This window comes from Coloeus monedula (genome assembly GCF_965178545.1).
Source record: "Coloeus monedula genome assembly, chromosome: 6".
Classification (NCBI taxonomy): Eukaryota; Metazoa; Chordata; class Aves; order Passeriformes; family Corvidae; genus Coloeus; species Coloeus monedula.
In genome coordinates this window covers 15,047,010-15,073,227 of record NC_138786.1, presented here as the reverse complement: position 1 = coordinate 15,073,227, position 26,218 = coordinate 15,047,010, and the positions used below count along the sequence as shown (strand labels likewise).

General features: G+C 43.5%; 1 protein-coding gene across 17 annotated transcripts in view; it reads left to right on the top strand.

The window, feature by feature from the left end:
• LOC309573731 (uncharacterized protein) overlaps window positions 1-26,218 on the top strand; it is an 83,798-nt gene that overhangs the window by 39,478 nt on the left and 18,102 nt on the right. For 13 of the 17 annotated variants that reach the window (XR_014226447.1, XR_014226448.1, XR_014226449.1 and 10 more), the window contains one exon: window positions 199-26,048. The exons of 1 other annotated variant lie outside the window; for it this stretch is intronic. Coding sequence is in view for 1 of the 16 variants with exons in the window: in XM_082282891.1 (XP_082139017.1) it covers window positions 199-224 (26 nt within the window). In the remaining 15 variants the exon portion in view is untranslated. Of the gene's footprint in view, window positions 1-198; window positions 26,049-26,218 lie in introns of those variants that run through there. 3 more of the 17 variants (XR_014226452.1, XR_014226459.1, XR_014226451.1) reach the window with 2 other exon arrangements.

Sequence of the window (26,218 nt, the reverse complement as noted above, 5' to 3'; positions counted from 1 at the left end):
AACTTGCTTTAAAGTATATTTGAGGCCTCAAGTAGATCTCAGCTCCAGTGTATTTACTGTCTGAACAGAAACTACAACCTCACCCTAATTTTATTGGAATCAGCTGCCACTACTCTGGAGCAGAAGCAAGAAAAAACAAAATTAATATCTGGATAAACAGCCTATTAATTTGATGACAACTGTTGTTCTCCATTTCAGGGTCCAGAGAGCAGCCTGGGCAGTGAGCTAATGAGAACACCAGAGCCGTGCAGCCTTGGGGGAGGTGGCGGGTAGAGAAGAAAACAGAACAAACACTCCTTTTGTAGCTCGGAGCTAAGGGGATTCAGCCAAAGGTTAATTGCTTTCTACCCTAAAATGCTGTGAAGTGTTGCTGCGTGGTGTCATACAGCTGCTTCATCCCAGCCTAGGGGTGTCTGTTTCAGTGGTGGGTGGCATGAGCCAAGATCCTTTTTTTAACCGCACGGGGGTGTTGCAAGGTCTCTTGAGTTAAGACTTCCAAAAATCTGGGAGAGCTTGGTCGGTATTGTTTAGGATATCACTGCACCATGGGAGCAGTTAGCAAAAACACCAAAGGAGCACGAAAAGAGCTGATTGGTCTTCACTAGGAATTTTGTTTAGGGGATGCAAGTTCATTGTTTCCTCTGATTCTTCATTAGACAATCATGTGAAAGATGCTACAGGAATCAAAAGATAAATACAGAAATGAGTGTAATAGTAAATTTCATCTTACTGTCACCTCTGTCTCTTAGCCAGTGTTTCTTGTGTGAACTTTATTATTATTCCTAAGACTTTTTTTCCCATGCACAATTCTGCTCATGCAAGTTCTGCGCTGTGTAGAACTTAAAGCAATAAAATAACTTTCTATTAGAATGGGGCTGTTGTCACATCTTGGAAGTCTCCTTCTGGTTGGTGGGACATCAAAAATTTCAAAAAAACAGAAAGGTGGAAGTGGGGAGAATCAGCCTGTGACGTTGTGCAGTCTTGTGACAGTGACCAGTTCCTTTGTCTGGAGATCGTCATAGTGGAAGAGAATTAAAGTATTTCAGTCGGAAGGGACCTACAATGATCATTTAGTCCAATTCCAGTTGATACTTGTGAGATTAGATGGAACTGAATGGAAATGTGGTGTCTAACCTGCCTGTAGAGTGGGTAAATTTCTGATTTTAGTGTTTGTAGGTGAAGTCTCAATATTGCAAGTAATTCTGCTAATATCACTTCTCTCATGTGTTTTTCTCAGTTTCTCCTGCCTGGTCATTCTGCCCATTTCATTGTGAACATTTTTATCTTTTACTTTACTTGTGCTTTCAACACTTACTTTAGTTCATGACTCCACAACTGAAGTTTATAATATATAGGGTTTAAATTCATGACCAGCAAGCTTGAGAAAATGTGTGCTCATTGAATTTTGGAGCTTGAGTATTTTCAATGCCCAGCTCAGGTAAGGAGGAGCTGTTTCCTGTGTGATCCTTATACCGAATGACAGGATGGTCTGAGAAAACCCTGAAGGTTTCATTAGTGTCTGTTCCTATCTCAGTCATGTGTGCATGGCTCACCCTGCACTGCTGTGCACCCAGTCTGGTTCCACCCATCCACCAAAAGGCAAAGTGTGGGGTGACAGCACTGTTCCAAATAACCAAGCTTTCCCCAGGCTTAATCCCCCTCAGAAAGGAGAAGATGCAGGCAACAAGGGAACTGGAGATAGGAGTGCTTTGGGCTCTTGTTTCCCCTCCATGTAGGTCCCTCCCTGTCTCTTTCTGGTAATGAAAAAGTAGGTCCCAGTTCTTCTGCTTCTAGAGAATAGTCTGAAGTCTCATGCTTAAGTGCTCAGGCAGCTAATGGTCAAATTAGGAGTACAGGCATCCCTTAGTGTAGTTTTGCCAAATATGAAATGTTGAAAGTATCTTTTCACCAAGGTTTTGGGGTGTTCTGCTTTTGAAGTCCCCTATTCCAAATAGGGTGATGTATGTACCTCTGCTTTTGTTGGAGCTGGGTATCACAAAAAGGATGAAGCTCTCTTTCTGCGTGTCAGTACAACAGAAAACCATGAGTTATTCTAGGAGAAGCTTGTCTGAGTCAGCAGGATTGCCTAAACTTTCAGAGACAACTGCAACCCACACAACCAGTGGTAGAGTTGCCTGGTATCACTCCTGTTTTCTTTTCCTTACTTGTCCTCTGGCCTAACTGAAGGTGCTGACTTGTTGGTTTGCAACATGAACGGTCACTGAGCCCAGTGGGACTGGGGAGAGGGTTTGTAATACTGCTAGCATGACTCTATTAGCAACAATTTGTGTGAGTAATTTGGTAGAATAGTTATGAGCCATCTGCCTGCATCTGCAGTTGCTCAGCAGCCTGAAAGTACACTTTGAAGTCAGCCTTACTGGAGCTGACCCTAGTAAGTTCTTGCTTTTCATTCCTAGAACTGTTGCACAAAGTTAGCATTAAGTGCTGTCTTGGAGTCCTGGATCTAGTCAGTGAAGCAGATAGGAATTCTGAAAAATTCTGCGGGGTCCGAGAGATCTCCAGCATAGCTTTAGACTTTTGTGACTATTTTGTGAAAAACAAATCTTTTCTTGTTTTCTTTCTTTGCCACTTGATAATAGCATTAAACTCATTTTCTGCAAACCTGCTTTCAACGGTCTAGCTAATTTATACTGGAAGTAATTGGACACACCTAATGAAAAGCAGAGTGGAATTTTGCTATGAACTGCAATGTTCTCTTCAAGTCACTGGTCTCTTCCATTTGATAATTGTCATAACAGCGGTTAAGTAACCTGACTTCTCCTCTTTCCTGCCAGTGATGAAAGCTTAAAATGAATCTTCAAAACTGTCACTCTTCTCTAAAGTTTCCTTAACAAAATGGCATTTATTCCTCTCTTAATACCTTGCTATCTAACATTAGGCTGCTGTTGAGCCTTCAGAGAGCTCTGACTGGAATAGTTAACCAGGCAAGGGCTTTAGATACTCTAGGGCTACTGCTTGAGGAGTCCAAGGGGATCCTGGTGATGCTGTTTGTGACCTCAGTCTCTTCTTGTGTAGATGTTCATCTACTCTCAAATCCATAGTAAATTCATGTTACATGCTTACTCACTCATTCCATAGTGGGATTCTGGTCCATACCCAGAGCTGTAGTGTTTCTGGGCAATAGCAGCATTTGTTCTGTTGTTGCGGTTGCAGCTTCTCCTGGTGTGCCCCTGGCATGGCAGGTGCCATATGGGCAGTGTGTTGAGTTGTTCCCTCAGCTCTTGTGTAGGATTAACCAGACACTGCCTTTCTTGTGCTTTATCAAGGTTCTCAGTCATGTACCCCACAGCCTTTGGAGAGGCTGTGGAGGTTACACACAGAAGGCATCACAGAGCTGTTAGTGAGCTGTAAATTGCTGCCATCTACCAGCTCCTGTAGGGAGTTCCCACCTGGTGTGGTGGGTGCTGGAATCTATGCCCTAGCTCCAAATCCTGGCTCCTAGGATTTGTCTTTGACCGAGCCTGTTCTCAGACTCTTAAAGGAAATGGATGCCTGGTCTCATCTCTTCGTAGACAAACCAACCTTGTCTGTAGGCGCGTGCAAAGAAAACCCCAAAAACCCAAACCCGAGCAAAAACAACAACCAAAAAACCCAACCCCAAGCCCACAAAGAAAACCCCAATCAATCAAACAAACACCAAAAAACCAATGTGGATCTAAGGTTTTTCAGCAGCCACTTTCTAGTTTAACTTCTATGGGACTTCTTCATGTTACAGATTCTTGTGCCAGAGGGGTTTTTAGCTATCAAGAGGATTGGAAGGTATTTGAGCTGCTACAGTATAGTGTGTTCTCAGCAAGAGCTTCTGCTCTCTGTTCAGTCCAGAGAGGGTCTTAGCCCATCTTTGTGAGCATAACTGTAATGCTATGAATTATTTCTTGTGGAAATTTTAGCTATTGCGCTTAGTGGGTTTACAGGAGCTTTTTCAGTCTACTTTTAATGTATTTGTGTTGGTGGGGATTCTGAGTGGAATTACATGCCCGGGCTTTCAGATAACTGCTGTAAATACACAGATCCCCTCTAGTCCCTTACTTCACAGTAGCAGCTGCTGTGGTGTTACAGAAACTTCATAGCTTTGGCTTCATCTTATTAGTTCAGCACACTATTAATATCCCAGAAGCTTTTTGTATTAGTTTCCACACTTAATATTGGTTCTCCTTCCTTCTTCTCTGCCCCCCCTCCACATTCAGTCATTAAACTAAATTCATCTTGGGGCTGTTTCATTTAAGATGCCCTTGCTTCCCACACCAAAGAGGGGAACCAGACTGGAAGCAAACCAATTGTGCTAACAGTCACCTGGTATATTTAGTGGCAATGTCATCTAACATGCATTTATGCTCAGAAGTAGTGTCTTTCTGCTTCTATATGGAGCATTTGTAGTGCTGGCAAAATCTTTCCAGAGAAACAGCTGCTGATTGGCTCTTCTTGTCTATTTGGGGAAGGATCTGTCCTTAAATACTTAGTTATTCTGCTTTCTAAAAATGGCACCAAGCACTTGGCACTATCAGGATTGGACTCGAAACTTTACTGAGATGAATTGGGTGCATTGCATCAAGACCTGGTGAATCCTTGTGTCCCCTAGAGAAATGACTGCACAAGTGGGTGGAAGTACATCTAGGGCAAGTCAGTGCACAGGGCTCTAAAATGAAAATCGCAGTGTTCCTCTGGAAGGCTTTAAAACCAAATGTCACATTATTATGGTTAAGTGGCTCTGGTGAAAAGGCTACAGGACTGAGATACATCTCAACTAATATTTCCTCTGAATGTAAAGAAATCCTGTCCCAAATGGCAGCAATGCCTCTCCTTTGAGGTATGTCTCAATAAGGTGGAGAACACAGGCTGTCTTCTGAGTAGGGATTGGGAGCCAGCTTGCCTTTGCCAGTCTGCTGCTGACCAGAAACAGGGCAAGGAGGAAGGCTCTGCCAGCGTTTGTCATGACTGCCCCAGCCTCCAAGTGCATAAACATCTGACTGACACCTGAGTGACACACAGGCTCTAGGGTGAGCAGCTCACCAGGAATAGAAGTGTTTTATCCCTTTGGTTGACCGTAAGTGCTTCCCACTGTTCCTCAGAGCTTACAAGGCCAGGAAAGCATGACATCCAGAGAGCTGGTAGAGAACCAAGGGAAGGGTTTTACCCCAGAACCCAGGGGCTTTGCTCACCTCTGAGTTCTTGTTGTGACACTTCACCCAAGGGAGAGCAGTGATTGAATCATGTAATGCCCCTTTGAAACAGAGGCTAGCTTAGGACAGCTTAAGGGTCTAGGACACTGAAATACCTTCATGTCCAAAATAGTTTGAATTAGTTGATCTGTATGGCATGCTGCCAGCCTTCAAGGAGAACTGGGGAGGCCTGGCTACTGGTCAGCAGGCTGGACTGGGTGGTAGGAAGTTATTAATAGCTGCTCTTCCATGGAAAGAATGAGTTTGGCTTAGATGTGATGTAAAGCTGCTAGCTGGTACAGCAGGCAAATGCTAGAACTCTATTCTATTATCACTTGAATGAGCTCATTATGCTCATTCTTGAGCTGCTCCTTCCTCTGGGTCACTCACTTGAGCCTCATGGCCTGAGGTCTCCTGATACCGGCCTCTGAATCTGAGCTGTGTGGTTTGGCAGCACAGGTGCAGGTCTGAAGAAAAGAAGCTGTCAGCTCTTGGTCAGCCTCAGGGTGTGATGGGTGTTTCTTCTGTTCCTCAGCAAGTTTAGGTTCCCTCAAATTCCCTTATGCTCCACTTCTCACCTGTAAGAGTCAGCTCTTGGTTTCTGAAGCAGCTTAATTTAAGGACAGAGAAGTAAGAAAGATGCTTTTCCACACAGTAAAAGTTTTGGAAAGGAAGATTATCTCAAAAACTTGGACATGAGCAGTTTGGAACAAAGGGTGGAGGAGATTGGGTGAAATAAACAAATAGAAATTCTCTTCTTGAGTGGAATGGCAAGGAGGAATTTCTTATGGGGGATTTCGCTGGATCAAAGGTTACAGTAAAGCACAAGTGATAGATTTGTTTTCAACTGTACCAGCTGGTCCCCTCCTTTAAAGGCTTGTGGGCAGAGTGGCTTTAATGATGTTATTGTGGGTATCTGTTGGACTTGTTCTTGAGCACTTGATTAGAGTTTGGCATTCTTAAGGTGAAGGCTAGAAAAATCAAGTGGTAGGTATTGTCTTCAGTCTGAAGCTTGTATTTCCCTTCATATCCTTCAGATCCCTTTAGGAACAGCTACTCCTGGCAGGAAACTAATACAAGGCTCTGGGTTAATACACAGAGGTCTCCAAGCCAAGCCCTGTTTCAGTGGGACTTGCATTATTCATCCCTTGTAACAACTGCTGCTTCTTAAGGGAGCTGCTGGCTCCCAGAATAACTCTGTGGATCAAGTTTTGTCATCTCCCTCATCTTAAAGTTCACACTTCTGATCATCCTGCTTAGAAAGAGGGGGAATGAACAAGAGTTGATGGAATATCCATTTCTCATTAAAAATAGTTCTTGTCCTGACTATTGTAGGGAAACTCTATTTCCTTGGTGGCTCGTTGCTGATCTCTGCTCTTGTCTGTTTGATTTCCGCCCTGGAAAACAGGTGTAGAGATGCTATAAGTAGCAAGAAGTCTAATGCATGCAGAGAGTTCCTTGCAGACTCTAAATTACAGTTTTCCTTCCTGTGCTACAACCTCAGGTCCCTGACCTGCAACTGCAGCATATTTTCTGTGACTAACAGCTGTAATTCCCTAATTATCATGCTCTGGTCTCCTGCTGTGCTGTAGATTTTGTTACCAAGGAAGCAAACCAAGTTTCCTCGTTCCTACTCTTGCTCTGTATGCTCCCAACTGTTTTAAATCCACCATTTGATGCAGCCCATAAAGACAAATGACTATCTCTTGTTTCAAATATTCAAAGTCGCCAGAACATATTACGTAGCTGCATGCTGGGGATGAAGAGGGCAAAATAAGTCTTTCTGGCCTTTCTTTTAGTGAAGGCAGCTGGTCCAAAGCTATTCCTAGGTTAGGAAAAGTACCTTTATTAGCTGTAACCATCCTGTGTGGAGTGCTGGACTAGAGCTAGTCTCAAACAGTGGGCCCAAGCGAATGGTACTGTTGCAATGTGACTGACAAAACTTGTGTAAACCCCTGGAAAATGAAGGTCTGCATCAAACCCTGATGGCAGGTTGTCTGTGTGCTGCAATTGCCATACAGGCGTCATCATTTGAGGATGACTAACAAGGGGTCAGTTCCTTTTTGCCTCCACTGCTTTTGAGGTTGGGGATAAATGACTGTGTGCCACATAGAAATGAGAATAAACCTGTGCTAATCTAGATGGTTAGAGCAATAGAGCCAGACTGTATTGTGACAGAGAAGCAGCTGGTTAAAATATCACAGAAACATGTTAAGCAGCAGAAAAAATTTCTAGTTGCCCAAAAACCCACAAGCTAATTTTTACCCTACTAAGTATGCAAAGGTATATTTGGCTACTGCATGGACTTGAGGCTTTATTGGATGGTGCCCATCACTCTCCTGCAGGATGCACAAAGGCAAGTTTGGTGCTTTATGCAATTTCTGTTTGGACTCCATCAGTCTAATGTGGCTATGTCCAAGACATTTGCATCAAAGCCCCAATGGCTCTGGGTGGCAGTCGGTGACAAACAGGAATGCTTTCCATGGGCCCAGCCTCCAGTAATTAATTCCTGTCTCACTCCAGAAATATCATCCAAGTTGCAACATGAATGATGTCTCCTGGGTCACAGGATAAAAATTACTGACTCCACATGGGGGATTTTCTGCTTGACTCCTCTGACCGTTAAACTAAGAGGGAGGAGGCTGCTCCTTTCTCTGGATCACTGGAATTAAATCCACAACTGGGTCTAGCAAATGTGACACCCAAGGTGGGGGGGCAATAAAGGAAATTATCTGCTTGGCCTCAATCAGAGGTGAAGGAAAGATGAAATACAACTGCCAAAGACAAGGAGTAAGTTTAGACAATACAACAGATGTCCCTAGAAGTAAGATTGTCCAGCATTGCTTTATCTACAGACTTCTCAAGGGACTTCACAGAGTGCATTATGTAGCTGGCAAGCATGGATCAGGTATGGATGCACATAACTATATGGACACCATTGTGGATGTATTTTTCACCACAGAACAATGGTGGGAAAAACTAGATAACCTATGAAGATGCTTTTGTTCTGTTTCTGAAACTCTGCTCTTGTGCCTAAAGTGTTTAAATATTAAGTATTGTACACCTTAGCATACACATGTCAGAATGTATTAGTGTAACATGGAAACTTGCTTTTAAGATGCATTAAAATCAAGGTTAGAGATACAGAGTCAAACTTTAGTACTTCATAGAAACTCAAGTTGTGGTGGTAGTTCAGCAGATGTTTTGACTTCATGGCCCCATGAGCTGCTGTTATGCTATGCTAGATTGTACCTGTAATAATGCCGAATCTGTGCAGGCATGCAAAGTCTGAATAAAATTTAATTTAGGTGTTTTCTTTTGGTGAGAACTTACTGTTTGATGTGATTGTACCTGATTTAGGTTTCTCTAGTTGCTTGCTGAGTGTACCTGTCCAGACGTGTGAGGCTTCCTGGATGGCCAGCAGGCTGCAGTGGATTTGCCTGAGTCTCAGGATGGGAGGAGTCACCAGCACACGTTGTGTTACCTGTCACACTTTGTGGGACCCTTCACCAGCAAGGCATGCAGGTCCCCCTCACCCCTACCACCAACAGCATTCTTTCTCAGCGATATCAAAATCCTTTCTAAAATAGGAGTTGGATGTGTAATTTAAAACCTTTATTCAGAAATAACAAAGGATCCCCAGTGTCCTTTCCCTTCAACATGGCCTGGGAGAAAGTACCTGGTACCACTCTGTTGTTAATACTCATGAAATTGGTACCTCAGAAGGGTATTGGTGGAGATAGCTTTCTTACTTCAGTTCCACTGAAGATGTGCACTCCTTTTGTGGGAATTCTGAGCCGTTCAGTGCTTCCAAATTTCATTAACTCTGCAGGTAAAGTTGTTGTCTTCTCCCTGAACGAGTTCTCATGGATGTGTGCTGCTGGTGGCCTCAAGCTGGGTGTGACTGACTTTTGGTGGGTGGCTCTTGGTGAACAGAGTGAATGGCACACAGATGCAGAACTCCAGAGGGGACAAGAGTGCCCTCACCTGTTAGGAGAGAAGAGTGCCCTTACCTGTTTCTGACTTAATGCATAAACAAACAATTTAAAAAACCCCAAACCAGTGGGTCCTGGTCTCCTCAGCCCCAGCGCAGGCTTCCACCCTGAGATAGAAAATACAGCACCTTATTGTGCTTAATAGCATATTTTTGAAAAAAAAAAAAAAAAAAATTAAGGTGCAGGCTTCCACCACAGCAAACCTGGTGAGTCACTCTGTCCAGGATCAATAAGAATGCAGCTCTTGCTCCAGGCTAGGTTTATTAACAGGACCAGGAGCAGTTATGTGAGAAAGGCTGGTCTCTGCCTGCTGGGCATGCAGGTCCCTCCAGTGAGAAGGAAGATGTGTGACCATCAAAGCTATGCTTAGCAGCCAGGAGCACTGTCCTGCAGCGTTCCTGCTGAGGCACACTCACAGCTGAAACACTCGAGCTGTGGCATGTGGGAGTTGGGTTACACAGGGGAGCAGGCTGACTCTTTCCTAGCTGGGCATCTGCTGTGCACAGACAGAGTTGTTTGGGGGCTACCTCTGACTTGCTTCTGTGGAGGTAATGCTTGCTGAGAGTGTTAGAGTGTGCATCTGAGAGGGTGTGTTGTTAACCACCTTGCTGAGATGGAATGTTTAACTTGGAAAAGAGTGCATATACTTGGCAAATAAAATGGAGCTTTGACAAGAGAGTTGTGAATTAAGTCAACCAGCTTGAAGCCCACACTGCAGAGGGATGGTTGCTGTACCATAATACTAAGGTATAAAAGCTTTTTTGTTGTTGTTGGTTTTGGTTACTTGGCTTCAAACAGGTGACTCAGGCAGGACATTAAAATTAACCACTGTCATTAAATATTTGGGGGAAATGAGTGTCAGTCTCCAACTTATAGCAGCCTTCTGCTCCTGAGCTATCCAGCTGTGTCTTTAGCACTGTGCATGGCTTAGTGTGTACCACCAGGCACAGCTTTGCCTCAAGCAAGACTTGAATGCATCCTGGTATTACTGAGGGTCAACAGGATAGATGCTTTGAGAAGGCTGAGATGGTCTAAGACAAATATTATGGATATTATTTGGTGTTTAGGTGAAGGTGATGGGTAGAGGAAAGAACTGCATCTGAATGGAGATGGTGAATGCTGCTTTCTCTGCTCTGCAACCCAAGGGGGATGTGCTGTGCTTTGCTTTTTCTTTCTGCCAGTCCCACCAGCGTAAGAAAGGAAGTTCCAGGGAAACCTGAACTGGTAAAGCAGGAGTAGCACCCAGATCCTGTCTCCACCGAGTGTGGCTGACGTGGCTTGTACCCCATGTCTGCAGCACACACCTACTTTGTTTTCCATGTGTGCAGTGTGTAAGTGCTGTGCAGCAGAGGGGTTTGTGTGTTTTAGGAGTTGAGGGGGGTGTGTTTTATGTCTCCAGTGTGGTGTGCACTCAGGGCATGCACTTAGGGTTTGTGTCTCACACGTACAGCATGAGTGCTTTGTACAGTGCATGAAGCAGCACCCCTGGGTGCCCCTGCATTCCCCCCATAGCTGCCCTCCAGCCTGCTCCAACACTGCCCAGCATGGGTGTTGTCATGGCCAGCTGCAGCTGTCTGGGGATGAAGTGCCCTGTTGGGGTGCCAGCCAGTCTGGCTGCTGTGCAACAGGATTCTGCCTGCAGTCCCGCTGGTTTTTCAAGGCTGGAAGGGTTTTCTGTGTCCCACTCCCCCTCACAGCATAGCCCCAGCTCTGTGTGAGCTGAAGCCCTGTCAAGGGTGGCCTAACACTCCCCCTGCACACAGGAGCAGGTTTCTGTCACTGCAAGAGCCACCCACATCAGACACAGCCCTGGAGGTGAAGGTGCAGGCACGGCAGACTGCTCTCACGCAAGCACCTCCACAGCAGCAGGAGAGATGCTGAGAACATGTCCAGGTGGTGTGGGACAGAACTATAGCTCCTGGAGCCATGTCTTCTGCTCTTCCTCCTCAGGGAAGCACGTCTGCAGAAAACCAAAATCCAAAGCAAGGCTATTAAGAGTTAGAGACATTTCTCACTGCAAGAGTCTGCGTTTGTAATTCTAAGGGAGGGTCAGTCTGCCAGCCTGATGAGGGAGAGGTCTTGCAAGCACCTACACTAGTCAGTGAGCCAAAAAGATTGGGCTCTGGAGCTGTTTTTTACTGTTTACCCTGTTTTCAGTTGCCCCAAACACAGAGGAACAGTGCAGGGAGGCATTAAGTGTTTGTTTTCAGCCCACTCACCTTAGTGTCCCAACTCTTGATTTATACCACCACATCAGCTGGACCACAGCTCTTCTCTGGTTTTGCATTTTAACTTACCTGAAAGAAAACCATATATACATCATCCCATGCAGACAGCTAGAATTACTTGGTTTTGATTTACAAAGAAGCTCTTTCAATCTGCTGCTAGCAATGTGTATTTAAAATACATTTTAATAGCAAATAGATTAAGCCGGGGCAAGGGGTGCTAGACATACCTCACAGCAAGGCAAGCCCCATGGTAGCAATTTCCTTCAAAGGTCTTCCACTGTTTCACCATCTACCAGAAGAAGCTGATTCGGGCTGCTGGCCACATGCAGAGGGGATTTCTTCAGCAAAATTTCTTGCACAGAGCCTGTGGGCTCAGCTGCTGCCTGGAACAAGAATCACACAATGGAAAAGCTGCAAAGATCTGACCCAACAGCTGCTTCATCTTCTGTAGTGATTTAAAGCACCAGAGCCCTTTCTCAACCTGGCAATAAAGTCAGGCATTTATATTTTTTTAACGTGTACATAAATGATGTATCTATAGATATGTGTGTGTATATATATATATAGATATAGATACACACACCCAGCCACATGTAAGTACATATATGTTTATATACGTGTGTATATATATATATGTAAATATATGTAAGGATATATATATATGTATATATATGTATATATATATATATGTAAGGAAGAAGATGGACATATACTTGACTGAAAAAGATATTTGGAGCAGCCAATTAGCAACCAAGACTTTATTATCCAGTTCAGCATGGGGCTGCCATCCTGTGCACCTCACAGGCCCAGCTAGTAAATTAAAATGCAACCTTTTCTGTTTTAGGCTGTGTGACAAGTGGCACGAGGGTACAACCTAGGGGCCAGCAGCAGCCTGCCTGCCACTGAGGGCCAGTCAGAAACCCATTTCCACCTCAGCAGCTGAAACTGTGCCTAGTATCTTTTTAAAACCCCCATGTCACAATTTTTAAACAGCCAACAAAATGAGATTGAGGGGGAAGAGAGAGCAGGAGTGGGGACAACTGCATTTCCAGAGACACAATGGTTCCTGGAACAAGAGGTTACCAGCCCCTGCTCTGGGGTGAGGATTCCAGGTGCCTGTGGGGACATGGGTTCTGCCACTCATCTGAAGCCCATAATTTCTTCCTGTGGTTTATCCCATTTCAACGTCTTCCTTCCCCTGCCTCAGTCTTAAGAGCTCAGCTCTTGGTTGAGACACCAGCATTAGGTCAGCTGCTGTGCATTTGTAGCTGAAGTGTATTCAGCACCTACCGAAACAGCTACAGCCCCTTATATAGATATAAAAAAAATATATATTTTTAGATAAATAATATTTCATGTCCATCGATACGTGTAGATGTACACAAGAGATATAAAAGATCTTTTATAAAAGGATCTGTACAAAAACAGCTGGCACATCTAGGTGACCACCCAACACTGCCCCAACACCTCTGTCACTTACAAATGGGTGCAGAAACCTGTCACCAAAACTAAGGCAACTGAAAGCCCAGGCACAAACACTGCAGTGTATGGTCACACACCATGGCTGTGTTTGTCAGCCTCTTTCTTGGAAGTGAAAGCATGGGCTAAGTTACTCCACAACATACGTTTTTTTTCATGAGAGGAAAGCATTTACAAAATTTACAGGCCAATTCTATAGCTGTAACAGGAGCTTGTACTGTACGTGCTTCTGATGGTGCCTCGTTACCAGGCTCAGCCTGTAGAGCTCTCACTGTTATCTGCAGAAAACTTGGTCTCGCTGGGCATTTTCTGCACCACATTTTGCATTCCTTCTCCTTTCCCCAATTGTCCTCTCCCAACAAAGGCTCTTTTTTTCGGGAGAATTAAGGCGCAAATCGTCGTATCTGTTCCAAGGGCAGAGTGCGTTGGTCTGACTTACTCTGTGAGGAGTACTGGCATTCATGGGACTCCAACAGCTGGATCTGAGCATTTCCTTTAATTGAACAGGTTTGCAGTCTCTGTGTGCTGAAGCAATTCTCCACATCACACAAGCCTGCATACCAGAATAAAATGAAAATTTAAGAGCGCTGGCTAACAAGACCGAGAAGCTCATTGTTTAAACAAGAGGCTGATTGTCTGGGTGCTCGAGTGCCCCATTCCTCCAACATTAAACCCACACGAGGGACAGCAGCCTAATCCACAGCTTGCTGCCAGGTGGTGTAGAAATTAATCTTCCACTTACCCGGGCTATTAGTTGCAGTGTTCATAAAGGTTTGCAACCCAGTGAGACGAGCGACTAAAATTTTCTCCTTGTCATAGACAGGCATGGCAACGTGGTGATATGAAATATCAGCCTCCAGGGCTGTCCCCTGTGGTGAGGAAAGTGTGGATGAATGTGTACCAGGGAGGGGAATGGCACCCCAGCACCTTCTGTTTTAACACGTGAGCCCCAGGCTGTCTAACTGCATGGTGAATCTGTTGGAGGTTGAGGGATGGACTGGGAAAGCCCAGGCTCGCCAAGGACCTGAGCATAGGCCACTGTAACTGCAGGGCTGAGCAAGTTTGGTGTTTATGAAGACAGAATATAAAAATATATTTTTTTCTCACAATTTGCCAACACCAAAACTCCCGTTTCTAGTCTGACAGGCCTCCTGAGAGTACTGGACACACCACACAGAGACCCTCATTAGGTTTCCCAAAAGCTCAGGGACCTGCTTCCAGGACATTTCACTTGTCTTCTAAACAGGGTATTAGAACAGAGGAGGAAGAGAAATCTTGTCCTTTATTAGTCTGCTGCTCCCTTAAAATCCAAGGAGGAGGGGGAAAATTCTCAGCAGCAAGCAGGTGATCAAAACAGGAGCCACATAAACATAAACATTTGGAAGGGTAAAGCCTCAGGAGTGTTTAGCATGATTGCTTCCAGTTTTCATCTGCTCACATTTCACTGCAGGCGTAATTTGCTGCAGAGCACTGCCAAAGCTTTTCACAAGGCACGTCAAACTTGATGCAGATAATAATAATTACAAATATTGCAGCTTTCCCCCCATCCTTCCCTAATGTTTTTCCAGCAGCTTGCAATCCCATCTGCCTTTGGCTGTTCTTACTGCCCTCTCAATGACTTTCCTTGCCTCAGGACCTCGTCTTTGTGCCACAGGGAGGTGGCAGCCTCTTGCCTTTGCCTGCGTGGTGACTGACCCGTCTTGCTGTGCAAATGGGAAAGCAAATGGTCAGAGCCAAGTGAAAGTCAGTCCTTTGCCATGTGTTTGTGCATGACTCTGACTTGGTGCCCAGGTATGTCTCTAGGGCATCCCAGGTTATTTCCTAATCCAGAGAAATGTTTTGCAAAACAACAGCTTTCCCAAAGTAATGCCACAGTCCCGCTTTGCTCCAAATATTCCTCCTGCTTGTGTCCTCACATGGCAACAATTAACAGTTTATGCACCAGTTTCTTCCATGTCTGCTTATCAGATTTTCAGCTACACCAAATTCTTATTTTCCCAGGGTTTAATTAGGCTAAAGTTCCAAATTTTTGCAAGATAAAAGAAGAACTGAGCAAATCCAAAAGCCCATAATGAAGATTTTTAGTGGATCCCATGAATAGCAGCAGAGCTAATGCACAGCTTGGACTTAAAAGAATTTGAATCCAAATTATTTTTGTTCCTCATTTGGCTTGCTTTGTAAAACATACAGCTAATAATTCCACAGCCTCTGCCAAACTCCTTTCTACAAATAAAATTTACCATTGAAAAGAAATGTACAGGGTCAGAGCTGTGCACAGAGATTCACTTATCGCCTGCAAAAGGAGCTTCTGAGCGAGTTGGACTCAAAAAAACCGCGAAGAACTGAACAAATAAGGTATTTAATTCCTTCTGGTCCCATCCCATACTTTTATTTAATCTGGAATTAATCCCACCTGCAAGGACTGCCCCAGGCAACACAATCCCAGCAAAGAGCAGAAGGAAATCTGCAGTCCCAAGGCCAAGAAAACGGTCCCAAGTTTAAGAAAACTGAACTAAACTGAACCTGCTCCAAAGAGGAGCAGGTTCCTGCAAGTGTCAGCTCTCATCCTACCCATGCAGAGGTATGTCTCCACAATAAATGAATGTTTGAATCTGTTGGTTGGCAGCCTTAAACCTAGTTCCAATTCCACTCAAACAAAGCCACAGTCAGCAGAATCTAGTCACAATCAGCATGGTTCTTTCTGGAAAATAATGAGCAGAAATGTGTCTGCTAAAGCTGGTTTTTACTTAGCTACAGATGTTAAAAGGTGCACCAGTTACATAGGCTCAGCTACCCCTGTTTTTCTGAAACAACTCTATTTCCCAGGTATGGTACTACTCTTAAAATCAACAGCAGACAAGGGGAGCAGCCTGTGCATGGGGCAGCAAGTGTCTACCCTGAAACTGACTGACAAAACTGGCATAAGGTAGCAAACTTAGGACCAGCCTTCATCTGGACCAGCCACAGAAACCAGCACCCTGGGCCCTGACCCAGTGAATAGAGATAGTCAGTTGTCCATGAGCCTTTTTTTAAAGAATAAGGCAGCATTTAGCAATTCCAACACTAGCTCTTGCTTTGGGAGGATGTGTTTTACTGCGTCTCTGTTGCCTCAGTGAAACCAGTACTTCAGTTCCAAACCTAATGCCACCCCCACGCAGCAGCCACCAAAGTGATGCTCTTTCAGTTCCTCTTAGCTGAAGATACAGGAAATGTTGCTCAGCTTTGCTGTCCGTTCTCCCTGTAATTAATGTGGGCTGTTAATAGTGAGATTTTTCTGCTTCTCAAATGAAACCTAAGCAGAACTTGAACTCTAGACTTAACCTTAGCAAAAGCAATGACAAGCATCAATGATTATTTTGTCATAAAAGAAGAAAAAAAGAAGGTTAAAGAAAAAAAGAAGAAAAAAGAAGGTATTACATTAAAACAATACCAGTGTTTACACTTATAACTAGACACCTCAAACTTTCTCTTTAAAACTAATTTGAATTGTTAGTATTCACACACTCAAATTATAGTTACAAACATCAAAATACATCCCAGAGCATTGCTCAAAGTCTTAATTTACAATAAGACTAGCACAGACTCCCACTTTGGAACAGCAGTCATCTTAAGAGGGCACCCATTCCCCCTGAAGAACCACCTTCTAATTTCACTTTCCAATGTTTTTCATCATTATTTTAAAAAACATTTACTAGCTAAGGTATAATAACAGAGTCTTTGGAGTAACAGACCCAAATACTGTTTCCGTTTGAGAGAGTACCAATATTTCTTTAATAACCTACTGTAGGTTGGGGCTGTAACATCACTACAATCTGTTTTCTCCTAAAAATGTTTGTTACTCAGCATAAGGAAACCATTTCATTTGATACTAAACTTTCAAGTAAAGTATATTTGTGTTTTACAAGCACTGAGTAGTTAAATAAGTTGTCTTTCTATGTATCATAAATATAAAAAAATTACAGGTGGGTCCATTGTCTGGGAAAAAAAAAAGTCACCTCTGCTACTTTATTTGTGTTGGAAAACATAACTGAGTTGTGTTTCCTCCAGTGATTTGCTACTCTATACCTAAAACCTTCTTTCTAGGAGCATTTAAAATAATTGTATGCTTCCACCACAATCTTAAATGAGCCATGTGCTACTCTGAGCAGATGGAAATGAGGGTGGAAGTGTGTGGTTTACAGGACTGACAGTCTTTATGAAAAAAACCCCAAACCAAACCACACTAAAATTAGCCAGTCACGGGCTTTATGCAGTCATTGCTATTGAATACAAGTGGGCAGAGGAGTATTTGCTTTACACATGCAGCATTTTTCACTGTGTGGTTAAAACACAACCCAATGACTGCTGCAGGCACCACAACTTCAGAGAAATACTTTGAGCCAAATTCTGCCCTTTCAGAAATCCTCTTCCACAACTGTGAAACTTTTGTGGCCGTCTGTTCTGCACAAACCCAGTTTGATGGGTAAACCGCCTCAGCGCCCTGGAAGTCCCAGCCTGGTGATCATCTCCATCATCATCCATTGAGAGCCATTATGAGATTTTTTTCTTTCAGTCTTACACAGCTTTCACTTTCACACTGGCATCTCTGGCCCCATCTTCTAAAATATGTCTTGAAAATGGAAATTCCTGTCCACACATGCTTGGTCCACACATGATGAGTTCAGCAGGAGCTCTTGACAGAGCTCCCTGCTCCCAACCCAGAGCCTCCCCTTCTTTCTAAACCAATTTTGAGAATGCTACAGCATCTGCCAAGCAAGCTGTCCTCTAGCAAGGACAAATCATAAAAAAAATATCTCAAATTGGCACCATTACCTTTTTTTTCAAAAGGAACAAGGAACACTAAATGACCCACAAACCAACATCTATCCAAAGACATAAAGTCATCTGCCACTAATCCACCTAGGGACACTGCAACACATGGGCATTAGAGGCCCATGAAGCAAAGCCTGGGAGCACTGGTGAACAGGTCTGTCTACTTCCCCACGGCTCAGCTCCTGGTCTGTAACATGGAGCTCTTCCCTTGGGATGGGTATTCATGTGTTGCAGTTTCAGGCTGCAAGACCATAAGAGAAAGAAATAAACAAAAATGCATTTTTTTAAGGACTCGGCATTTCTTCTTCCAGCAGTTCTCCATTTCAGAATATTCTTTATGTCCTTCATCAGTCTTGTACTTGGTTACAGATGGAAAATATTAGCTCTGGTTTACAAAACATGGCCCCGTTTCCTGTAACACAGCACAGGTTGGACAAATCTGTCATTTGAGTAGTGTGTCTATTCTGTGGCCAATTCTGTAATCTACAAGCAATGTGATCCTAAACAAGGAATCTCATGTTAGCAGCCAAGATTGGAAAATCCCTGTTTAGGGTGATTGCTGCCAAAACCATCTCACTTGCTAAGGACAAGCTAATTTTCTATCTGCAGTTTGGAAGCTGTTGCTTTTCCTCTTCGGTTTTTTCTTTCTTTCAAATAAATAAATAAATAAATAAATGAAAACCAGCTCATTTTTTAAGATGACACAAATAAAAAGTTTTAAAAAATGCAAAATGGATTTAGAAGAGAGTTTAGGGTATATGAAAAATACCCCACTGTCTACTAAGCAATTCTATTTTTTAATATCGTTTAAACACAACTTGATCAAGTGCTATTTTACAAAAAGAAGAATTGTAATTCAGAACAAACAGCAACAAGACTGTTGCATATGAATAAGAGGAGAAGAGCAAGGAAGCAAAGAAAAAGTAGTGTTATATGGTAGGGATAGGAGATAGATCAAGGATGATCTAGATATAGCTTTAAATGAGAACTTGACCTCAGTTTGCAAGATAGATCAAGGCAATATATATAATGGCAATGGGGATATGAGATGATCAAAACCAAGATGGAAGCAAAGCTCAAGAAATTTAATATATCCAGATTGGTGGACATGGAGATGAAAGGCAGAAGAAGTGCCTTTAATTATTAATGATTAGCTTGTCAGTTCGCAGATACTTCTAGCTGATAAAAAAGCCACTACACAAGTGTCAACAGTTAAGTAGGTATGCTTCACCTCAGTATTTAAGAAAGGGGAATTTCATCTGGAATACGTGCAGGGAAGGGTCACAAAAACCCCAACTTGATGTAGAACTGGCCTCATTTGCTATCACATGTACTTTTCAGTGTTAGAATTCTTCCTTCTTTGCCCTTCTAAATGCTCCTACATGTAGTTTCCTACGTAAAGAGATTTTTTCTGTTTTAAGAAAGTTGGGATGCGAGGTTGTGGGGTTTTCATTTTGTTTGGGTTTTTTTAAAGCTAAATATTACTAATGTTAATTTTCCTTGCCTTTTCCATTCTTATAAAACATTAAATTCTCACACATTACAGCATCTCACGCTTTGCCAGCTTAGTGGTTTGATGGCTCATCTTAGGACATGGGTGGCAAAATAGGAAAAGGAGGTTGCACTGTCAGAGCAATCAGTGTCTGGAGCTGTTTCTCACAGAGAGAAGTCTGAGCAAGACTCAAGGCTCTAAGGGTGAGCTTGGTAAGGTTAAGAGAGGGACTGGCCCACGTTTCCCATACAGAGAGCTATAAAGAACAGGAACCATGATTTTCCATGTATTACTGACATGGCAATCCACATGCTACTGTCAGTGTTTGCCCAGCAGGTCTGTCCTTCACCATCTGCAAAGTGAAGGGTCACCTTGGTCCTTGCCAATTTGATAACGCAACATGCAGAAAAAGTTTTAGTTTTAATTCCCCAAGCTGCCTCAGCTCGTGACTTTTTTATCTCTTCTCCAGCACACTCAATTCCACTGAAGAAATCCCTTTTAGCAAGAATACACTGCCAATGTTGGACTCGGTTATGTGATTGCCCAGCACCTCTCTGCATCTGTGGCCCCTCATTTCTGTGTGGCACAGGCTGGTCCAGACCTGCTCCCACTGGGAAGCACCAGTTCTGAAAGCCTTGGGGAAATTTCTCTGGCCTCCTAAAGAGCTTCTCTCACCCCAAGCATCATCTCTAGCAGAGTGCAGGAGCTAATAATATCCCTCTGCTTCTGTAATATAGCATTTCCTCCTCTTTAACTTTTACTGGTTGCATTAGCAGCTGCTCCTTTGCCTCTGCCACATGACTGAGTGTCAAAAGAAGCCATAAATCAGCTTATGGCATTCATCGAATGGTGAAATTGGTGCTTTCTCCCCTTCTGAGGGACTGGAATTTCAAATGCATCTTCTAAATATACTCTAAGATTTAATTATTTTAGTTAGAATTTAAAAGATTTTTTTTTTTAAGAGACAACACAAGCCCGGCTGGAGAAGGGGTGTACTGAGATTTCCTCAAGAAAGTCACAGCCACTGGTTGACACAAGAGGGACAAAGCTGCAGTTCCAAACCAGGGATGTTCTGGCAACCACAGTCTTGGCCATGACAACCAAAACCCTTCCCTGGTTCTGTTGTGCTCATGAAAACATGCTTGTCAAAAAGCTGGAGCTTCCAACAATTTCTTCCTTCAATTGCTATTTCTAATAAAACACGAAGTATCAAAATTAGTGTTTATGGCTCCTAATAAAAATCAGCAATTGCACATTAAAAATGAACAAAGTATATGATTATGAATACATGATTTATTTACGATACATGATTTATTCTTATCAAACTGACAGAAAGTTTCTCTCTTAATATTTACATTAAAATGCTTTGTTGAGAGTTTCCTGAAATACTTTCTCAGCAACAGTGATTAGGTTTCAAGCATTAGATGGAAATAATGAACAATTGACCAAGGGGAAACAAAATAGAGCTAAATATTTTTTTTTAATTCAGCAACTAACTTAGAACAACTGAAATTTAAGCTGCTTGCATTCATCTAGGAAATACTAACAGGAATAACTATTTGCTCTCTGCTAGCACCCCGTCTTTGGTTTCACATGGATGATAATCCAGGCTGCTTTTGCCTTAGGAGCCAGGAGTTATGTTTCCCACTGACCTTCTACAGAGCCTTCCAAAAATAGGGAACTGGGAGAGGGATGGCACCAAGCGCCCATGGAGTCCTGATGGCTCTTCCTGCTTTGCACCAGGGATGCAGAGGATTTCAGCTTTCATTTTCTTAAATGTTTTTTCACCATTTCTCTACAAAGATGAGCATGAAAACTCTAACTAATGGAAGTCAAATGCATTTCCCCCCCCCCCCCCCCCTTCTGTTAAACAACTTCTCTTAAATTTCTCATCTAAAGAAATAATTTTAATATACTGCCACAAACACTCAGGAATGACATTTTGGAGCTATCATCTAAAAGTTTTCTTTTTATCTATTTGCTTTCTTGAGGCACAATACAATTTTTTCAATGTGATCACGTCTGATGACGTTCATAGAATGCACAAAGTATAGAAATGAAGTGACTGATACACTGCAGTCTTCCTGCCCTTTGAAGAAATAGAGAGTGAACACCTACATAGCAAGGCTAGGACACAAAGAACTAATATTTAATATAAAGACTTGTCTGGTATTCCTCCTTTTAAAGTTCCTTTCAGATAGAAGGTTAGTAGAAATACAGACAAGTTGTTCCCTTTTAAGATGACTTTTAACCCCTTGCTATTTATTTTCAGTTCTTGACCAAAAGACCAAATGGCACCACACTTTTGTTTTTAGCAAGAAAAAAAGCCCCAAACAACTCCCTGCTACAATTCTTGAAAAGCAAAAGCCTTTTATGTGGAATGCTGCAATAAATTCATCTTTGCAAGTGGCACTAGCTCACAAAGTTATCCGTATCTACTTCTGGGAATGAAAAAATGTGTCAAAGTCTTTGACAGCACATTTTCCATTTATCACACATTCTGTTTTACCACATTTGTTACAAGTCCTACAATACGCTTTTTTCTACAGCACAATAGACTATTTTCAGGAGGAAACATTAATTGTTTAAATTGTTTGGAATTTCATACCCTGTGCAGGTGTGAAAGGCGCCAGTGACTATTCCTCCAAGTGGTGTACATTTCAGTGGTAAACCACCACTAATTATCCAGGCATAAATTACACTTTTCCCTTATTCTTAAAAAAATCAAACCAGCCCCCAAATATACACATCCCCCCACCCACTCCTGCAGGGGTTTTATGTAGCATTGCCAGTTTTATATGGTGAATTTCATGTTCTTATTTCCACAAAGGAATCTTCACACGCAATTTTTTCAGATAGCTGCTGTGTTAAGACATTTTCAGGTTACAGACCAATTCCACCCCAAAACCAGTGGATTTAAATAGCATAACCATTAAGAGCATGAAAATAAGATTCAAGGCACTAAGAACTACTTAGAAGTCATAGATCAGCTGCAGCACAGCATTCCGTTGAAAATCTTGGTTTTTAGATCCTCATTAAGGTGTGCTTATACCTTATCCTACAGACTCACAATAAAATCTTGAACTATGCTGAAATTATCCCCACTGCAGGTTGGCTTGGCACAACAAATGAGCTACCTAAAAGTAACCTTGCCTGGACATAGGGAGGCACATTCCCATCCCAAATGTGGGGGACGGTTTTACCCTGCTGCGGATCGCAGAGTTCCTAGAGCTGAATTTACATTATTACAGTGTTGGATTTCCCTGCAGAGGCACACACCAATCTGCAACTGATAAAGTAATCATTTAGTCCCCTGGGTAAAGAAAAATAATGTTCTGAATACTGTTCTAGATGCCACCCAAGGATGCAGGAGTTTAAATGGTAACTTGGCATGTGAGCTTTACCAAGAGCCCCACAAGTGCCACAAAGTGAACAAGAGCAGAAGATGTCTTTGCACTCACAAGCCAAAACCAGAAAAGGTGACAAAAAAAGATAATTCTCTGGGGTTCACTTGAGCATTGTCTCTATTCACCCTTTGCAAATGCGGACGTCAGAGTTCCCTTTGTTAATATCATCACAGCAGTAGGTGACAGCAGGTATTTATTATTGCTATACCAGTCTTTTGTGTCCTCATGAGCAAAAATACCACATGAGCATGATCTATAGCTCTTTTTATCCCCCCTTTCCTCCCACCCCAAACTGTGAACACAAAATACTGTAAAGATCTAGAGGCTCAAGCTCATTTTATATATAATATGTTATATAACACAGCCAGTATCCATACTTTTCACCCACTCCAAAGGAAATGTTTGAAACTCTTTATTTTACAGAGGAATTGAAATGAAAGAATTTTCAGTTTTCTTCCTCAAATACTAAAATATTTTGGGTAGCTGGAGCCATAGCTTATATGTGTAGGTACAAGATCAGAAAAGCTAAGGCAGAGATGGAATAGGACTTGCCAAGGGATGTGAAGAATAACTAGAAGGGATTCTATAAGTACATAGGCCAGAAAGGAAAGGCCAAGGAGAGCGTACAGGATGGGTATAAGAAGAGAGAACTACTGATATCAGATGTGGAGAAGGCTGAGGTACTCAATGAGTTCTTTGCCTCAGTCTTCACTAGCAGTCAGGCTTCCCAATCTCTCAAGGAATTCTGCTCCTCTACTCTGCCCTCATGCAACCCCATCTGGAGAAAGAGGTGTACCTGTTAAATAGGTCTAGAGGAGAGCCACCAGGATGATCAGGGGGTTGGAGCACTGCTGCTATGAAAATGGGCTGAGAGTTGATCAGCCCAGAGAAGAGAAGTCTCCAGGGAGACCTCATTGTGGCCTTCCAGTATTTAAAGGGAGCTTATAAAAGAGAGAAAGAGCAGCTTTTACGTGGGCAGATGTCGGGGTCCCTTCCCCCCTGCCATGTAGTCCTGGGAGAGGTGCCCCGGGGGGGAGGCACGGGGTTTCCCTGCCCCTGGTCAGCCTCGTTCCCATTGGTTGGTTTGTGTTCCCCTGCGGGCAAGGACCCTCGGGTCCCGTGATTGCCTCAGTTCCTCGGCAGAGCCCTGGCCATGGGGCTGGAGAAATAAACATCTCTGAAACATCTACCAAGAATCGGTCCATATATATTTCTTTTCCATGGGCCTCGTTGATTGATACGCGTGTTGCAGTATCCACACTGTAACAAATGGTAGAGAATGCGGGCAAGACACCGATCCCTAAAGACAGAAAATTCGTGAGTAAAAACCACTCTAGAGCTCTCTCTTCTTGCCTTGGTTTGGATATTCTCTCTAAATTATGGAGGAACCGTGGAAAGACTCTTGGCTCTCCGAGCCGCATGTGGACATTTATCTTAAACTTGAAAAGATTCTTGAACAACGATATGTAAATTTTTAGCTTAATTCGAGCTCAAAAAGAACTGAAATACTTCCTTTCATGGTTAAGAACTTTTTCTACGTTTCTTGGAATTCAATTCTTACCAAAGACTTTTGGAACACCGTTTGGGCACAGTTAATTTCTGAGTCACAATGTATGCCGATGGAAGAATATTTCTGTGAATATTATTTAATTACAGAGACTGTTGAGCAATGTCAGCTGTGTCCTGGCGAAGGGAAGCCTGGCTCAGCGACCGTGTGACCGAGGCCACGTTGACCGAGCCCTCTCTGAGAAGCAGCAAGGCAGTTCCTGAGCGCGGACGGAGCAGCGCGAGCCGCAGTGTCGGCAGCAGAGCGAGGCGTGGCGGGAGCAGAGTGACCTGGCAGTGCCTGCCCGGCCCCACGCAGCGCGTGGTGGAGCGAGCCCCGTGAACTCCCGACCGAGAGGGACGGCGCGCGGGCAGCGGCAGGGCGCAGGGGGGTCATCGCTTGGGGGCCCGGCTGAGACGTGGGCGCGGTGCCAGGCAGCGGCAGCGCAGCTGAGAGCAGAAGCGGCAGCGTGCAGGGAGCTGAGCGGCACGGCCCGGCTGACGTGGCCCCGAATGCGACCCCGGGAAGAGTGCACAGGCACGAGCAGCCCGGGCAGCCCCGGAAGCACTGACAATCCCGACGGCTCCAACGCGGGAGTGAGCGAAAATGAAAGTGAAACCAGGAACGCAGGCGAGACAGGAAACAGCAGCCACTAGGAAAAAGAAAAAAATCACTGTAGCTAAGGTTTTAGGAATAGTAAAATGGTATAATGTTAAACAAAGTTATGGTTTTATAACAAGATGTGACAACCAAGAAGACACATTCGTTCATAGAACTGCTGTTAAAAAGAATAACCTTGAAAAATGCATCCCAAGCTTGGGAGATGGAGAGGTGGTAGAATTCAAAATTGTACAAGGTAGAAAAGGGTTATGAGCAGCAGAGGTCCCTGGACCTGATGGTGTTTCTGTAAAAGGCAGTATATATGCTAAAAATCGTAGTCATGTTAGACAATATCTCCATTATAAGCCCCCCCTACAGTCTCCCTTTCCTAATCCCACCTTTCCCTTTTATCCTATATCCTATTACCCCCCATTGTATTCCCAATCCATTTTTTCACCCATGGTTTCCCTTACAAAACCATGTCTTTGCCAATTGTTTCCCCAAAAATCCCTTTCCAATGCCGAGTGGAGGATGAAGAGGGGGAGGGAAGAAATGAACTACTGTTGTTTAGAGTTCCAACAGGTACAAATGGAAGAAACCCTCTCCTGCCTCAGTTTCCCCACAAAGCATGCTCAGAGAGTCCTGTCTCCTTTCTGTCAGCCTTAAGATGTTCCAGAGAATCTGTTTGGACATTTAACGGGCTTTCCCTGGCCCTGGTCAGCCTCGTTCCCCATTGGTTGGTTTGTGTTCCCCAGCACGGGCAAGGACCCTCGGGTCCCGTGATTGCCTCAGTTCCTCGGCAGAGCCCCGGCCATGGGGCTGGAGAAATAAACATCTCTGAAACATCTATCAAGAATTGGTCTATATGTATATTTCTTTTCCAGGGGCCTCGTTGTTTGATACCCGTGTTGCAGTATCCACACTGTAACAGGCAGATAGTGACAGGACAAGGGGGAATGGTTTTAAACTGAAAGAGGGCAGATTTACATTAGATTTTAGGAAGAAGCTCTTTACTGTGAGGGTGGTGAGGCACTGGAAGAGGTTGCCCAGAGAAACTGTGGATGCCCCATCCCTGGGAGTGCTCAAGGCCAGGTTGGACAGGGCTTTGAGCAACCTGGTCTAGTGGCAGGTGTTCCTGACCAGGGGGTTTGGAATGAGATGATTTTTGAGGATCCTTCCAACCCAAACTGTTCTTTGATTTGGCTTTCAAATTCCCCTAAAACTATTGCTACTTTTGAGGGTACAGGGAATAAGTCTTCCTATCATTTATGGAAATTAATTCTTAGCTGCCTCTATCAACTTACATGAGCTACCAATGTACAAGTTGTTTCAATAAAAATATGTATGCTAAATATCAGCTGTCTCTGAATTCTACCAAGAGGTGTTGATTAGACAAAAGGCAAAAGGTACCAGCCTGGGTGAGCAAGAGAGGCTGCGAGTAGGAAAAAAATACCGTATTACAAAGATGACAAGTCAGGC